The 17,895-nt window shown below is 46.0% G+C and overlaps 1 protein-coding gene across 1 annotated transcript in view; it reads right to left on the reverse strand.

Annotated features, from left to right (window-relative positions):
- Positions 1–17,895, reverse strand: part of LOC137371787 (disintegrin and metalloproteinase domain-containing protein 23-like) — a 254,213-nt gene that overhangs the window by 115,852 nt on the left and 120,466 nt on the right. Inside the window, exons 7-9 of the mRNA XM_068034660.1 lie at positions 15,630–15,699; positions 12,633–12,712; positions 2,588–2,656 (exon numbers count right to left, since the gene is read on the reverse strand). Of these exons, the coding sequence (XP_067890761.1) occupies positions 2,588–2,656; positions 12,633–12,712; positions 15,630–15,699 (219 nt within the window). The remainder of the gene's footprint in view (positions 1–2,587; positions 2,657–12,632; positions 12,713–15,629; positions 15,700–17,895) is intronic.

The raw sequence follows: 17,895 nt of genomic DNA on the forward strand, positions 1-17,895 counted from the left end.
ATATAAACCTCCTGATCTACAGCTTGCAGGTCTAAGCCAACAATGATGCAGCAGGTGTTGGCCTTCTGAAGAAGCATTCCTCTGATTCTAGCTATGTGCTCACCTGACTGGGAATTTGATGCTGACACTGGTTCCCCAGCAACGACACTCCACCTCCCACTTCCCCAAACTTGTTGCAGACAACAATTACAGAATCGGTACAGTGCAGAAAGCAGCCATTCGGCCCATCGTGTCTGCACCGGCTCTCCGAAAGAGCAATTCACTCAGTTCCATTCCCCTGCCTTCTCCCCCTAACCCTGCACATTCTTCCTTTTCATATAACTGAATGCTTCGATTGAACCTGCCTCCACCACGTTCTCAGACAGTGCATTCCAGACCTTAACCACTCTCTGTGTGAAAAAGTTTTTTCTCATGTCGCTTTTGCTTCTCTTACCAAATACTATAAATCTGTGCCCTCTCGTTCTCGATCCGTTCACGTGTGGGAACAGTTTCTCTCTATCTTCTCTGTCCAGACCCCTCATGATTTTGAATACTTCTATCAAATCACCTCTCAGTCTTTGCTTCTCCAGGAAAACAGCCCTAACTTCTCCAATCTATCTTCATAACTGAAATTCCTCATACCTGGAACCATTCTCGTGAATCTTTTCTGTACTCTCTCCAATGCCCTCACGTCTTTCCTAAAGTGCGGTGCCCAGAACTGGACCCAATACACCAGCTGAGGCCGAACTAATGTGTTATACAAGTTCAATGTAACCCTCCTTGCTCTTGTACTCTATGCCCCTATTAATAAGGCCCAGGGTACTGTATGCTTTATTAACTGCTCTCTCAACCTGTCCTGCCACCTTCAATGTCTTATGCACATATACACCCAGGTCCCTCTGCTCCTGCACCCCCTTTAGAATTGTACCCTTTATTTTATATTGTCTCTCCATGTTCTCCCTACCAAAATGAATCACTTCACATTTCTCTGCATTGAACTTCATCTGCCACCCATCCGCCCATTCCTCCAACTTGTCCACGTGCTTTTGAAGTTCTACACTATCCTCCTCACAGTTCTCAATGCTTCTAGGTTTCAAATCATCCACAAACTCTGAAATTGTGCCTGTACACCGAGGTCTAGGTCATTAATATATATCAGGAAAAGCAAGGGTCCCAACACTAACCCCTGGGGAACTTCACTACAAACCTTCCTCCAGCCCGAAAAACACCCATTAACCACTACTCTTTGTTACCTGTCACTCAGCCAATCCAGTATCCATCTTGCTACCATCCTTTTTATTCCATGAGCTATAACCTTACTAACAAGTCTGTTGTGTAGCACTTATGAAAGTCCATGTACACATCAACTGCATTGCCCTCTTCAGCCCTCTCTGTCACTTCCTCAAAAAACTCAGCAAGTTAGTTAGTCATGATGTTCCCTTCAAAAATCCATGCTGGCTTTCTTTAATTAACCCACATTTGTCCATGTGACTATTAATTTTTTCCCAAATTATTCTGTCTCGAAGTTACATTAACTGAAGTTAAACTGACTGGCCTGTAGTTGCTGGGCTTATCTTTACACCCTTTTTTGAACAAGGGTGTAATGTTTGCAATTCTATAGTCCTCGGCACCACCCTCGAGTCTAAGGAAGACTGAAAAATTATGGCCAGTGCTTCCACGATTTCCACCCTCACTTCCCTCAATATCCTTGGATGCATCTCATCCGGTCCTGGTGTTTTATCCACTTTAAGTATAGACAGCCTATCTAATATGTTCTCTTTATTAATTTTAAACCCTTCACTAAAAATTAATATACACAACTTGACGATTGATTAAGTGCTTTATATACAATTGAAGCATCATTTCAGAGGCTCCACTTAAGTCACACAGCGACATTGGACGTGAATGACAGTCCAAAAACACTATAGGTGCGACTTTACGATCTGCATTCACCAATAGGCAGTGGGCTTCCTGAATTGGGGCCTTATATATGTAATTACACCGCTGTCTCAGTCCCTCACCGATGCCTTTGTTACCTCCAGATTCCAATGCTCTCCTGACTAGCTTACCAGCTTCACCTCATCTGAAAGCCTGCTACCCATGTCCAAACTAGTACCTTCTATTTATCCATCACCCTCTGTGCTCATTGACCTGCACTGACTCTCGGTCCGTCAATGACTCAAATTTAAAATTCTCATCCTGTATTCAAATCCCTCGCCACTCCCTATTTCTGTAACCCCCCTCCAGCCTCAAAGCCCTCTGAGAACTCTTCTCCCCCAATTCTGGTCTCTTCCATTTCCTTAACTCGACCACTGGCGGCTGTGCTTTCAGCTGTCTAGGCCCTAAGCTCTGGAATTCCCTCCCTAAACCTCTCTGTCTCTCCCTAACCCTTTAGGCTTACCTGGTTCACCAAGCTTTTAGTCACCTGTCCTAATATCTCCTTGTGTGGTTCAATATCACATTTTGTCTCCTATGAAGCACCTTGGGAACATTTTTACTACGATAGAGACACTGTATGATGCAACTTGTTGCTGTACGTGTGAGTAATTCACACAATGCAAACTGGCTGTGAGGAAGGTAGACTGTAGAAAGTATAGCAGCTCCCTACCATCGTGTGGTCATTAACAATCATCAGCTCCAGATACTTCATTTCATAGAAGACACTTCTGCGGTGAGCCTGAGGAGACAGAAGTTGATCGATCAGCCTGTCTGATAGATATGGGGCCTAGTTACTGTCAGTGCCCATCACGTAACATCACCCCTGCTCCCCAACCAATGCCGATATTCCCTTAACCTGGGAAATGATCTGCCAGATAGACTGTAAGTGGTTAACAGGACACTTGTATTTATATTGCATCTCAAAATATCTCGAAGTGCTTTCCAGAATCAGTTACTATAGCGTGCACTCACTGTTGAAATGCAGTAGTCATTTGGTGCACAGCATCATCCCACAAACCACAATACGGTGAACGACCAGTTAAATACACAGAATTACTTAGAATTTACAGCACAGAAACATCAGTCCAACTGGTCTCTGCTTGTGTTTATGCTCCACACAAGGTTCCTTCTGCCCTACTTCATTGGACCCTATCAGCATACCCTTCTATTCCTTTCCCCTTTATTACAACCAGGTGAGAAAGATGTCTAGGGGTCCCTTTCAGCCTTCACCTGGTCTTACTGTAACAAGGTTTAATTTTAAACAAACTGTGGTTTGAGCTCCCCTTGATGAATCCTCGTTCACCATTTTCCAATTGTACGGCAAAGGAATGAGCACAAACAAGCTTTCTTAGGTTTAAAGAAGAAAAGTGAAATTTATTAAAACTTAAACAAGCTCTAATTCATTTAACGCCTACGGATACACGACACGCCCACGCTAGCATGCATACACAATGCACATATGCAGATAGACACAGAAAAGAGCAGAAGAAACATAAAATGGAGAGGTTGCAGGCAATATCTGAAGAATTTCTTGTTATTGTTCTTCGAGCTCACTGTGGAGTCCTTTTGTAGGTAGTTCTTGCTTGTAGGTAATTCTTGCTTTTCCTTGGGGCCCAGTATTCTTCATATACCTTGTTCACTGTAGGAGACTTTTCTCTCTTGGGGATCATGTGTCTCATGTGACAAGCTGGTGTGACCATGACCGTTTGTGTATTTGGCCATCTTAGTAGTCAACCTGGAATGCTAGCTCCTCCACCTTCAACGTCTGGTAATCAAAAGTGCATTGTGGATTGAATGTGTCGGGGAATAGTCTTTTGTCCCTTTTAAGCACTGTCTGTAAATATGCAAATATCTTTCCAGTCGAGGGTCTGTTTTTTTTTTAAAGCAAGTTCTTTCTTTACTCCAGTAACAGTTTAAAAAGGGTCACTGACCTGAAACGTTAACTCTGCTTCTCTCTCCACAGATGCTGCCAGATCTGCTGAGTATTTCCAGCATTTCTTGTTTTTATTACAGTTTAAAATCAATGTTCATGTGGCAAAAGTAACATGCCTCATTCTTGGCAGGTGGGGCCCTGCATGACACCCCCACACCCAGCGGAATGAAATGCGATTTGAGAAGCGCATTTCATTAAAATGTCGAGAGAAAATTATAAGATACAGAAAGAAAAACCATGCATTTCCCGCATTCATTTCCATTCAATCATAAATCTTAAAGCTTATTAAAATTGTCTTTTCTTGGTGCCAGTGTTGCTTTAATTGCCCCTTTTTGACATTCCAGTAACCATGTGGTTCTTTGGGGAAGTTTTTCTTCAGTTGGCCCATTTCCATGACTGCCTAGGGTCTTTGTTTCTGCTTAGGTATTTTTTTTCAGGAGAGTCAGTAGTGGGCGGGTATACCCTGAACTCTCTTTCAGTGCTTTGCTGAGTCATGCAAAGGCTTTTGACTTCAGGGGATGAAGTCTGACTGTGGGAGAGGATTCTTTGTTAATCTCCCCTTTTTCTCTAGGACACCCTGGTCTGTAGGTATTAGTGCAGACTCGACTGCACTCTCCTGTGGCACTTCGACTAGGTGAGGCATCACCCTCATGGTTTCTGTGCCCCCTACAGGACTCTCTGTGTCTCTGCAGACTCGTGTAAATGCTGTTAGCAACTCTGGTGGGGTGCTTCTAGAGTCTGCTTACATAGGAGGATGTGGGGTCTAACTTTTCAAATTTGTCGGGGTTGGCTGACCAGACAGTAGGGCTTTTCATCCGGGAATCCTCTTGGACTTCCTTTAAACTGCCCTCTGGGGCACCTTTTTGCCTTCTCTTTCTAAACCTTTGCCAGCCATGTGCCTGCCTGTCCAATTTTGTTCTCGGCGGGGGTCCCTTACAGTTCACTAGCCCTCTGCTGGAGGGTCCTCCTAACACTGGTACAGGACTTAGGGGTGCAGGTTTCACTGTAGATTGGGGTTTCCCCTCAACCAGGCACATGTGGCAACTCTTGCAGTACTCCACCACATCTTTGTGGAGTTTTGACCAGTCAAACTGCTGTCTTATGCAGGCTTTGGTCTTTCATAAAAGCAAAATACTGCGGATGCTGGAAATCTGAAACAAAAACAAGAAATGCTGGAATCACTCAGCAGGTCTGGCAGCATCTGTGGAAAGAGAAGCAGAGTTAACGTTTCGGGTTCCGAAGAAGGGTCACTGACCCGAAACGTTAACTCTGCTTCTCTTTCCACAGATGCTGCCAGACCTGCTGAGTGATTCCAGCATTTCTTGTTTTTGTTTGGTCTTTCATATACTGGCATGTAAAGCCACTGTAGTCTCGTGGGCCTGTCTTAATATTTCTCTCCAGTAACTCTGTGGCACCACTAACTGGTGAACTACTGTCCACTTCATGCTCTCAGAAGAACTCCATTTCCTCATCAGTACCTCATTCTTTAAATAGTAGCAATTAGGGACTCCCTCTGCTTCACTTTCAGACTGGGCAGCCTGCGCTAACTCTTGCAGTACTGGGTCGGCTCGCTGAGCCTCAGCTAGGGAAAATCCATTTAATTCATTCCCTGGGTTTCCTAACTTTCCAAAGAAAGTCTCGGCCAGGCAGACCTCATGGTCATCTGCCTGCAGTGCCAATTCAGTCTCCTCTTGGGGAAGTGGTTTGATCATGGGCTGATCCACTACACATTCAGGGAAACTGTAGGGGACTGTCTCCTGCTGCTGCCCTGTCTCTCTGACCTCCTGCGGTCTTTCTTTTACTACTGGAGGGGGATACCACCTTCACCCCCGCCAGGCCATTATCTAGGAGCAGGTCAACTCTGTCCACAGACCAGTCCCGAAACTAGGTCGCACTCCAGGTGCACCCGGTGTACAAGTACAGGCATACACTGCCCTCCAATACCATTCACCACCATTCTGGTGTTCGCTGCACTCTCTGGGGGAAAGGTCAGGCCCTTTCCCAGTAAAAGGGATCTAGTGGCCCCTGTGTCCCTGAGAATTACTATGGGCTTGCTTGTCCCACTCAAGGGGTATGGGTTACTTTCTCTTCAAACACAAAACCCTGATAACCTTCAGGAATCCTATTAAATTTTCCTGCCCCTGTAGTAGTAAGCTTCCTGGGACTCAATATAACTGCAGTTAAAGCCACAGCTTGTTCTGCAGTGCTTTCCATCAGGGTCCCGTCTTCACTGAGTGAGTGTGCCCTGATTAACCCGACCAGTTTTCCCTTTAGTTTCCAGCAGTCTACGTTTAAATGCCCTGCTTTATTACAATGGAAGGACACAGGTCTCCAGATCTCACTCTTGCTCGCAGCACCTTCCTTTTTGGCTGGAGGAGGGCCCCCCTGTGTTTCCTGATTTCCTTTCTCTCCCAGGACTGCCTGGGCTCCTATCACCTTCCCACCCTTTGTCCTTTTCGGATTTGTGGGGGCAATTAGGAAAGGTTCTCCCCTGGGAAACCGACTTATAAATTAAAGCAAACATATCAGCCAGAACGGCCGCTTGCCGGGCTCTCTGAACCTGCTGCTCCTCTATGTGGGTCTTTATGGAGAGTGGGAGAGAGTTTTTAAATTCCTCTAACAGAACTACTTCCCTGAGATTTTCATAGCTGAGCTGTACTTTAAGAGCCCTCAGCCACTGGTCAAGAAGCTTACTTCTTTCAAACTCCAGATAAGTTTGATTAGCTTGCTTTTTGAGGGTTCTAAACTTTTGGCAATAACTTCCGGTACTAATTCATATGCCTTGAGGATAGCATTATTGGTCAGTTCATAATTTGATGAACTCTCATCTGATAACAGCGAATAAACCTCATGAGCTTTTGCAGTTAGCTTGCTTTGTAGTAAAAGAGACCAGTTCTCAGTTGGCCATTTTAGCTGCCTTGCCAGTTTCTCAAAAGACCCAAAAATGCGTCCACATCTCTCTCATTGAATTTTGGAATTAGTTGAGCGAGTTTTAGCAATTTTGTACCCAGCCCTGAATTATGCTCCTCCATATTGGCCATGCTTTCACTGGGGTTACTATGTCACCCCCTAGTTAACTCAAGCTGCTTCAACTCTCTTTTTTCGCATTCTTTCTGGAATATTCTTTCTCTCTCTCCTCTCTCTCTCATTCCTTCTCCTGTCTTTCTCTCTCTCTCCCCTGCCTTACATTTTCTTCATGTTCCTTCTGGAAGGCGCTATCTTTCGCCCTCTCTCTTTCCTCTAATTCAAGTTTCCTTTGTTCCAATTGTATCTTTGCTAAAAATACCCTGTCAGATTCCGCATCTAACACTGCTTCTGCTTTTTCAGATTCAAGGGAAAAATGGTTGGCCGCTAGTCTTAGGAGTTCAGACTTCCTAGCCTTGCCAAGTACAGTGATCCCAATCTGCTCAGCCATTTTCCTCAACTCCTCCATAGACAGTGCTTTTAACTTATCCGAAGTTACTTCACCCTGGCTTGGATCTTCAGTTACAGACATGTTAGTATTCAAGCATACACAACCGCAAGAAAACCTGTATTGAAATCTTTCTCTTTTTTTTGATTGGGAACAATTTGGCTTCCTACTTCCAATTTCTCTTGTTTGTCTGTGGGTAAAACCCTGGACACTAGCACCCAAATTTCTGTCATGACCAGGTGAGAAAGGGGTCTAGGGGTCCCTTTCAGCCTTCACTTGATCTTACTGTAACAGGGTTTAATTTTAAACACACCGTGGTTTGAGCTCTCCCTTGGTGAATCCTTGTTCACCGCTTTCCAATTATAAGGCAAAGGAATGAGCACGAACAAGCTTTCTTAGGTTTAAAGAAGAAAAGCGAAATTTATTAAAACTTAAACTCTAATTCAGTTAACGCCTACGGATAGACGACCCACCCACGCTAGCATGCATACACGATGCACATATGCAGATAGGGACAGAAAAGAGAAGAAAAATAAAGTGGAGAGGTTTGAGGCAATATCTGAAGAGTTTCTTGTTACTGTGCTTCGAGCTCACTGTAGAGTCCTTTCGTAGGTGATTCTTGCTTGTAGGTAATTTTTGCTTTTTGTTGGGGCCCAGTATTCTTCTTAAACCTTGTTCACTGTAGGAGACTTTTCTTTCTTGGTGTTAATGTGTCTTCAATGGATTCTTAAAGCAGCCAGAAGTACTGCACAAAGAACAGCTAGGCGTTGCGCAAACGACTACTGGCAACACCTATGCAGTCACATTCAGCTGGCCTCAGACACCGGAAACATCAGAGGAATGTATGATGGCATGAAGAGAGCTCTTGGGCCAACCATCAAGAAGATCACCCCCCTCAAATCTAAATCGGGGGACATAATCACTGACCAACGCAAACAGATGGACCGCTGGGTTGAGCACTACCTAGAACTGTACTCCAGGGAGAATGCTGTCACTGAGACTGCCCTCAATGCAGCCCAGCCTCTACCAGTCATGGATGAGCTGGACATACAGCCAACCAAATCGGAACTCAGTGATGCCATTGATTCCCTAGCCAGCGGAAAAGCCCCTGGGAAGGACAGCATTACCCCTGAAATAATCAAGAGTGCCAAGCCTGCTATACTCTCAGCACTACATGAACTGCTATGCCTGTGCTGGGACGAGGGAGCAGTACCCCAGGACATGCGCGATGCCAACATCATCACCCTCTATAAAAACAAAGGTGACCGCGGTGACTGCAACAACTACCGTGGAATCTCCCTGCTCAGCATAGTGGGGAAAGTCTTTGCTCGAGTCGCTCTGAACAGGCTCCAGAAGCTGGCCGAGCGCGTCTACCCTGAGGCACAGTGTGGCTTTCGTGCAGAGAGATCGACTATTGACATGCTGTTCTCCCTTCGTCAGATACAGGAGAAATGCCGTGAACAACAGATGCCCCTCTACATTGCTTTCATTGATCTCACCAAAGCCTTTGACCTCGTCAGCAGACGTGGTCTCTTCAGACTACTAGAAAAGATCGGATGTCCACCAAAGCTACTAAGTATCATCACCTCATTCCATGACAATATGAAAGGCACAATTCAACATGGTGGCTCCTCATCAGAGCCCTTTCCTATCCTGAGTGGTGTGAAACAGGGCTGTGTTCTCGCACCCACACTTTTTGGGATTTTCTTCTCCCTGCTGCTTTCACATGCGTTCAAATCCTCTGAAGAAGGAATTTTCCTCCACACAAGATCAGGGGGCAGGTTGTTCAACCTTGCCCGTCTAAGAGCGAAGTCCAAAGTACGGAAAGTCCTCATCAGAGAACTCCTCTTTGCTGACGATGCTGCTTTAACATCTCACACTGAAGAATGCCTGCAGAGTCTCATCGACAGGTTTGCGTCTGCCTGCAATGAATTTGGCCTAACCATCAGCCTCAAGAAAACGAACATCATGGGGCAGGATGTCAGAAATGCTCCATCCATCAATATTGGCGACCACGCTCTGGAAGTGGTTCAAGAGTTCACCTACCTAGGCTCAACTATCACCAGTAACCTGTCTCTAGATGCAGAAATCAACAAGCGCATGGGTAAGGCTTCCACTGCTATGTTCAGACTGGCCAAGAGAGTGTGGGAAAATGGCGCACTGACACGGAACACAAAAGTCCGAGTGTATCAGGCCTGTGTCCTCAGTACCTTGCTCTACGGCAGCGAGGCCTGGACAACGTATGCCAGCCAGGAGCGACGTCTCAATTCATTCCATCTTCGCTGCCTTCGGAGAATACTTGGCATCAGGTGGCAGGACTATATCTCCAACACAGAAGTCCTTGAAGCGGCCAACATCCCCAGCTTATACACACTACTGAGTCAGCGGCGCTTGAGATGGCTTGGCCATGTGAGCCGCATGGAAGATGGCAGGATCCCCAAAGACACATTGTACAGTGAGCTCGCCACTGGTATCAGACCCACCGGCCGTCCATGTCTCCGTTATAAAGACGTCTGCAAACGCGACATGAAATCGTGTGACATTGATCACAAGTCGTGGGAGTCAGTTGCCAGCATTCGCCAGAGCTGGCGGGCAGCCATAAAGACAGGGCTAAATTGTGGCGAGTCGAAGAGACTTAGTAGTTGGCAGGAAAAAAGACAGAGGCGCAAGGGGAGAGCCAACTGTGCAACAGCCCCAACAAACAAATTTCTCTGCAGCACCTGTGGAAGAGCCTGTCACTCCAGAATTGGCCTTTATAGCCACTCCAGGCGCTGCTTCACAAACCACTGACCACCTCCAGGCGCGTATCCATTGTCTCTCGAGATAAGGAGGCCCAAAAGAATGGATTCTAAAGCTGGTGAGCAACTGATGGGAGCAGACAGGAGAGAGATGTTCTCAATGCAGGAGCCAGGAGCTTTCTGCCAGTTCAAAATTCTGTGGCAAGTTCAAATTCTAAAAACTCAGGTGGCCCAGCAGATTAGTCAGCTGACTAGTTGGTGTGACCACATCCATTGGTGTATTTTGGCCATCTTAGCAGTCAACCTGGAATGCTAGCTCCTCCACCTGCAACGTCTGGTAATCAAAAGTCCATTATGGATTGAATGTGTCAGGGAATGGTCTTTTGTCCCTTTTAAGTATTGTTTGTAAATATGCAAATGTCTTTCCAGTCAAGGGTCTGGTGTTTTTTTATTTAAAAGCAAGTTCTTTCTTTACTCCAGTAACAGTTTAAAATCAATGTTCATGTGGCGGAATTAATATGCCTCATTCTTGGAAGGTGGGGCCCTGCATGACACTCTCATGTGTTTATCCAGCTTCATCTTAAATGCATCTATGCTATTCAACTCAACTAATCCACGTGGGAGCAAGTTCCACATTATAACCACTCTCTGAGGTAAAGAAGTTTCTCCTGAATTCCTTATTGGGCTTATTAATGACTATTTTATATTTATGACTTCTAGTTTTTGTCTTCCCCACAAGTGGAAACACCTTCTCTACATCTATCCGATCGAACTCCTTCATAATTTTTAAAACCTCTATTAGGTCACCTCTCAGTCTTCTCTTTTTTGGACTGAAGAGCCCCTAATGTGTTCAGTCTTTCCCAATAGGCATAACCGTGCAGTTCTGGTATCATCCTTGCAAATCTCTTTGGTACCTTCACCAGTGCATCTACATCCTTTCTGAGACCAAAACAGTGCACAGTACTCTAAGCATGGTTTAACCAAGGCTTAAACTTAACATAACTTCTCTGCTTTTGGATTTTATTCCTGTAGAAATGAACCCCAGTACTTTGCTTTTTATATTGATTTATTTTGATTTGTTAACTGTGTTTAATGATTTATGAATCTGTACCCCAAGATCCCTTTGTTCCTCTAACCCATTTAGACTCTTAGGCCTGGATTTTAATTTACCGAATGGACTGGGAGCAGATGTGGGAGTGGGAGAGGGAGGGGTGTTATCGGTAAAGTAACCTGGAAGTGGGGAAACCTACCACGCTGGAGTAGGGGTGGGGGAGCAAAGGCCTGGGGAGCAGCGGTGGCTGGTGGGTTGGTCCCCGACCGCAGGGATTGCCGAGGCAGGCACACTGGATCCAGCAGGTACATGAGAACATAAGAAATAGGAGCAGGAGTAGACCATATGGCCCGTCGAGCTTGCTCCGCCATTCAAAATGATCATGGCTGATCTGCGGCTTCAACTCCACTTTCCCGCCCGCTCCCCATATCCCTCAATTCCTTGAGAGACCAAAGATTTGTCTACCTCAGCCTTAAATATATTCAACGATGGAGCGTCCACAACCCTGGGGGTAGAGAATTCCAAAGATTCACAACCCTTTCGGTGAAGCAATTTCTCCTCATCTCAGTCCTAAATTATTGTCCCCCTATACTGAGACTACGCCCCCATGTTCTAGATTCCCCAGCCAGGGGAAACAACCTCTCAATGTCCACCCTGTGAAGCCCCTTCAAAATCCTGTATGTTTGAATGAGATCAGCTCTCATTCTTCTGAATTGCAGAGAGTATGGACCCAATTTACTCAGCCTCTCGTCAAAGGACAACCCTCTCATCCCAGTAACCAATCTAGTAAACCTTTGATGTACTGTAGGTGGAAGCCCTCGCCTGGCTATAGCTGTTAAGTTTCCCAAGGCTGAAAAAACCCGGCCTCCCATAGTTAAATTCCAAAAGCTGAACAAGGAGGCTCAGAACCTTGTTATAATATTTAAAGTGCCAACTGCCTCCTTGGAGCAGATTGGTCACCGTTCACCTTCCCATCTCAGTTAAAGCCGGAAGTGGGCAGGTTGAAGGTGAGTTGGTGTCGGGAATCTGATTTTTAAGGTTTTCCTCCCCCCGACCCGACTGCTTTTTGTCGTTAAAATTCCCCCTAATTTTACAAGGAGTATGGAGCCTCCATATTCCTTCTACCAGAATGCACCACCTCGCTTTTATCTTGAAATTAATTTGCCAATAACGCACCCATTGTGCAAATTTATTAATCTCTTCTTGCACTTTATTGCAATCCTCCATATTAACTAGAATCCCCAAATTATGCAACTGTACTTATGAATCCAGAGACCAAATCCTTGATGCAAATGGTGAACAACAGTTGTCCCAGCACCGATCCCTGTGGAACCCCACTTCCCACCTTCTGCCTGTCTGAGTAACTATCTTTAACCCCTAATCTCTATTATGAGTCCACCATGTGTTTTTTTTTTAAACTGGTGATGCTGGCTGTGAGGTGAATGTTGGCCGGGACACTAAGAACTCAGCCACCCCCAACGCTCCTTCAAACTGCTTGTGAAATAGGCAACTTATCAGCAAATTAATTGCGACACAGCACATAGACTGATAGGGATAATGAAAGAGTGACAGGACACTTACTGCTCTTTTTCTCCTGCGTGTTCGGAGCCAGGTTAGGTCTGCCAGTAAAGACCATGGACTGTCAGCCTTGCTCAGATCCCCTGAAAGAGATTGTGGGAGAGAAGTGACCTACAGCAACCCAGCGTTACTCGACCAGCTTTTACTGAAAGGGTTAATAACAGATTTCATTTCAAAGAAACAGAGAGGTCTGGTGAAAGAATTTCAGAGCCTAGGGCCTGGACAGCTGAAGGCATGGCCACCACTAGTGGGGTAAGGAGAGTGGGGGTACACAACAGGCCAGAACTCGAGGAGCACAGACAACTCCCAGGGTTGTGGGGCTGCAGGAGATTTAGAGATAGGGAGGGGCAAGGCCATGGAGAGATTTGAAAACAAGAATGCGAATTTAAAAGCTAAGCCGTTGCCAAACCAGGAGCCAATGTAGGCCAGCAAGCACAGGGGTGATAGGGGAAAGGGACTTGGAGCGAGTAAGGATACAAGTAGCAGAGCTTTGGATGGGCTGAAGTTTACAGAGGGTGGAAGATGGGAGCCGACCAGGAAAGCAGTGGAATAGTCAGGTTTCCAGCTCCCAGTGTAAAAAAGTTACACAGTTTGAGAAAGGGCTTCTTCTACATGTGTGTTTGTAGGTGTGTGCATGTATGTACATGCCTGTAGTTGTGCGCGTACGTGTGTGTGTGTGTGTGTGTGTGTGTGTGTGTGTGTGTGTGTGTGTGTGTGTGTGTTGGGACTCTGAGCGAGGACAGGGCCAGGTCCAGCTGTGATCCCCACCAAGTGGCTCAAGCTGTCTGCCTGCCCTCGCATGGTAGGTGCCAGGTTAACAAGCAGTCAGTACCTTGAACAAGGTGCCGGAGAGAAAAATACAGGACATTTCAGTAATTAAAACGTGGAATGAAATAAGTACGCAAGAAGAGTAGAGGGGAGAGGAAGTGGGGAAAAAAAGATGAAGCCAAAGGCTTTACAACCTTTTTTTTGACATTTTTTACACCAGTGGAAAAGTTAATATTGCAATAATTTGCTGACACGACTTGAAAGAGAAAGATTTTCAGGGCTATGGGGACAGAGCAGGGGAGTGCGACTAATTGGATAGCTCTTTCAAAGAGCCAGCACAGGCACAATGGGCCAAATGGCCTCCCTCTGAGCTGTAAGGCTCCATGAGGCCAACTGTTACTGGGAAGCAGGAAGGGCAGAATCTTCCAATCTTCCGGCAGGGACCATTTTCGGGTCAGCAGTCGGATTTACTAATGTGCGGGATTTGCAGTGGCTCTTTAACTCAGCAACGACATTATCAGCCTGCCTCCTGGATCCCCGACCAATTAGGGAGGGTGGGCAGGACGACATGTTAAATCTGTCAAAGGAAGGATTTCTAATTAAAGGGACCACGATATGGGTGACAAGGGCTCATCAGCACTTGGAATTCTGACACTGCAGCAGCCACAAGAATTACTGAAATGTCCTGTATTTTTTCTCTCCTGCACCTTGTTCAAGCTACTGACTCTTTGTTCACAAGAATGGAGAGGAGACCTGGGAAAGCTGCTCCCTCAAGTCTCCCACTCTCACCTGGAGGTCCTGCTGGGGGATCTGAGGGGCTGCAGTGAGGTGAGCTCACCAAGGACAGGAGGCAGAGGACAGCCTCTCCAACCAAGCAGGCATGGATGGAGGTGGCTGAGAAAGTCAGCAGCAGAGGTGTGCTACCTCCAATCTGGAGACAGCGTTAAGTGGATCCAGGACCTCAGAAGGCCATGACAGATGAGTGGAATAACACTTTCAGGTGCCAAGACCCACACTCTGAATTGCGCAGCATTCTCCTGCACAGCACTCCTCAGAACCACACACCTTGCCACTCCACTCAATCCTCTCCTTGCAGGTACCTCAAATCCCCATTTGAACAGCACATCACACTCACCCTCAGCCTATTGCCCTCTCGCACCCATGCCTCACAGTCACTCTCCGCAAATCGGGTCCTTCCCTCCACTCAACACAAGCCATTATGAGCACTCACACCTCTCTGTTTTCTCTCCTTGCAGGAAAAGAGAACACACAACCGTAAAGAGAGGCAGAGACCTGAGGTGGGGGGGGGGGGGGGAGGGGGTGCTGGTGATTGGCCTTCCAGTGACAGTTACCCAATCTGCTGGGAAGGAGGCCTTGTTACAAGAGGCTGCAGATGTCAGTAGTGACCTGCCATGAGACACTGCTGCTCCGATGTGGTGGGAAAGCTGATCCTCTGCCTGTAGACCCTGTGTTTAGGTCTTGCCTCCTTCCAGCTGGATCTCAGTGTCCAACCCATTTGCCCTGTTGAGGGAATGCAGCTGAGGAGAAGGCAGCTGGTGCTGTTGCTGGTGTTTCTGGTGGCGGTGTGGCCTCTGCTCTTGCCCCTCGACAGAGGTGGAAAGTGGAGCTGCATCAGCTGATCCTATGCCCTGGGAAAGGCTGGCAGCAGGGAAGTGCAGCTGAAGGTGAGTGAAGTGATAGACAGGTGAAGTGCCTTCCAAGAAGTTGGCAATCACCAGCCAAGCAGTGATAGCATTCTCTCAGAGAGGAAGTGCTTTGAACAGCAGCCTCTCACCTGGCCATGGCTGCAACTCTTCAGTCTAACTGATCAAATACTTCCCAGCTTGTCAGTTTCACTGAAGAAGCTCTATCCTCTGTGAACCCGTCTCAGTGACCCTGACAAGCTGCTGACTGGTCGGAAAACTGGTTCCATGGCTGGGAAATCCAGAAATGAGGGTTTAAACAATTCTTAATTGGCTTTTTAATGACCTTAATAACTTACCTGACATATCCAAAGGGGTTTCCCACTTGCATTCAATCCCGCCCCGGGGAAACCCAGAAGAGGGCATGATGATGTCAGGATCCCGACCTGATGTCAATTTCAGGGAACTTAACTCTTCACATGGGTGCAATCCTGCCTCCCCTTTCCTGGGAAAATTCCCCCCATACAGTCTGGGACAGAAAGCAGCCTAAGAGTTAGATAGTACCAACATCACCAATGACTGGAATTACCAAAGTGGAGAGGTTTGTCTTCCAATCCAACAGGTATCCGGTGTAATATGTGCGGCCGTGCTGAATTCTCCTAAAAAAAACAGGAAAACATTTCTCTATCAGCCATCATATTCCACATATCTCCGACCCAAAGGAATATCAGACACCTTTTTCCCACTGATATGCCTGGCCATTTTAGTTCGTATCTAAACACTCCATCCACCAATGCCTGGGTGACTTGTAGACACTCACTGTTATGATAAAGCCATTCCAGGTCAGATTATGGCACAGGTTACATCCCGATTAAATCTATGAGTGACAGTCCTGTATGATGAACTTGTGTCAGTGGGAATGGGTTTGAAACTGCTGAAACCAATTCCACACAAGGCAGAAAAAAAGAATTTGCATTTATACGGCGCCTGTCACCAACTCAGGACTTCCGAAAGTGCTTTACAGCCAATGAAGTACTTTTCTGAAGTTGAGTCACTGTTGTAATATAGGAAATGCAACACCCAACATGTGTATAGGAAGCTTCCACAACTAGCAATGTGATCATGAGCAGAAAATTTGTTTTAGTGATGTTAGTTGAGGGATAATTATTGGCCAGAGCCCCAGGAAGAACTCCCCTGCTCTTCTCAAATAGTACGAACGAACATACGAATTAGGAGCAGGAGTAGGCCACTCAGCCCCTCGACTGATTACTTCACATTTCCACCTACCCCCGATAACGCTCCGCCCCCTTGCTTATCAAGAATCTATCTACCTCTGTCTTAAAAATATTCAATGACTTTGCTTCCACTGCCTTTTGAGGAAGAGCTTTCCAAAGACTCACGACCCTCTGAGAGAAAAAATTATCTCCTCATCTCTGTCTTAAATGGGCGACCCCTTATTTTTAAACAGTGACCCCTAATTCTAGATTCTCCCACAAAGAGAAACATCCTTTCCACATCCACCCTGTCAAGACTCCTCAGGATCTTATATGTTTCAATCAAGTCGCCTCTTACTCTTCTAAATTCCAGTGGATACAAGCCGAGCCTGTCCAATCTTTCCTTGTAAGACAACCCGCCCATTCCAGGTATAGTCCAGTAAACCTCTGTACTGCCTCCAATACATTTATTTCTATTTAGAGATACAGCACTGAAACAGGTCCTTCGGCCCACCGAGTCTGTGCCGACCAACAACCACCCATTTATACTAACCTTACAGTAATCCCATATTCCCTACCTACACTAGGGGCAATTTACAACGGCCAATATACCTATCACCTGCAAGTCTCTGGCTGTGGAAGGAAACCGGAGCACCCGGCGAAAACCCACGCGGTCACAGGGAGAACCTGTAAACTCTACACAGGCAGTACCCAGAATCGAACCCAAGTCCCTGGAGCTGTGAGGTTGCAGTGCTAACCACTGCGCCACTGTGCCGCCTGAAAGGATTTACATCCTTCCTTAAATAAGGAGACCAGTACTGTACACCAATGCCCTGTATAGCTGAATCATAACCTCCCTACTTTTGTATTCAATTCCCCTCGCAATAAACAATAACATTCTATTAGCTTTCCTAATTACTTGCTGTACCTGCATACAAACCTTTTGCGATTCATGCACTAGGACACCCAGATCCCTGTGCATCTCAGAGCTCTGCAATCTCTCGCCATTTAGATAATATGCTTCTTTTTTATTCTTCCTGCCAAAGTGGACCATTTCACACTTTCCCACATAATACTCCATTTGCCAGGTCTTTGCCCACTCACTTAACCTATCTATATCACTTTGTAGCCCCCTTATTCCTCTTCACAAGTTACTTTCCTACCTATCTTTGTGTCATCAGGAAATTTAGCAACCATACCTTCGGTCCCTTCATCTAAATCATTTATATAAATTGTAAAAATTTGAGGCCCCAGCACAGATCCTTGTGGCACACCACTCGTTACATCTTGTCAACTAGAAAATGAGCCATTTATGCCTACTCTGTTTCCTGTTAGCTAGCCAATCTTCTATCCATGCCAATATGTTACCCCCTACACTATGAGCTTTTATTTTCTGCAATAACCTTTAATGTGGCACCTTATCAAATGCCTTCTGGAAATCTAAGTACAATATATCCACTGGTTCCCCTTTATCCACAGCACATGTAACTCCCTCAAAGAGCTCCAATAAATTGGTTAAACATGATTTCTCTTTCACAAAACCATGTTGACTCTGCCTGATTACCTTCAATTTTTCTAAATGCCCTGCTATAATGTCATTAATAACAGCTTCTAACATTTTCCCTAAGACAGATGTTAACT

Source organism: Heterodontus francisci, chromosome 7, assembly GCF_036365525.1.
Source record: "Heterodontus francisci isolate sHetFra1 chromosome 7, sHetFra1.hap1, whole genome shotgun sequence".
NCBI lineage: Eukaryota > Metazoa > Chordata > Chondrichthyes > Heterodontiformes > Heterodontidae > Heterodontus > Heterodontus francisci.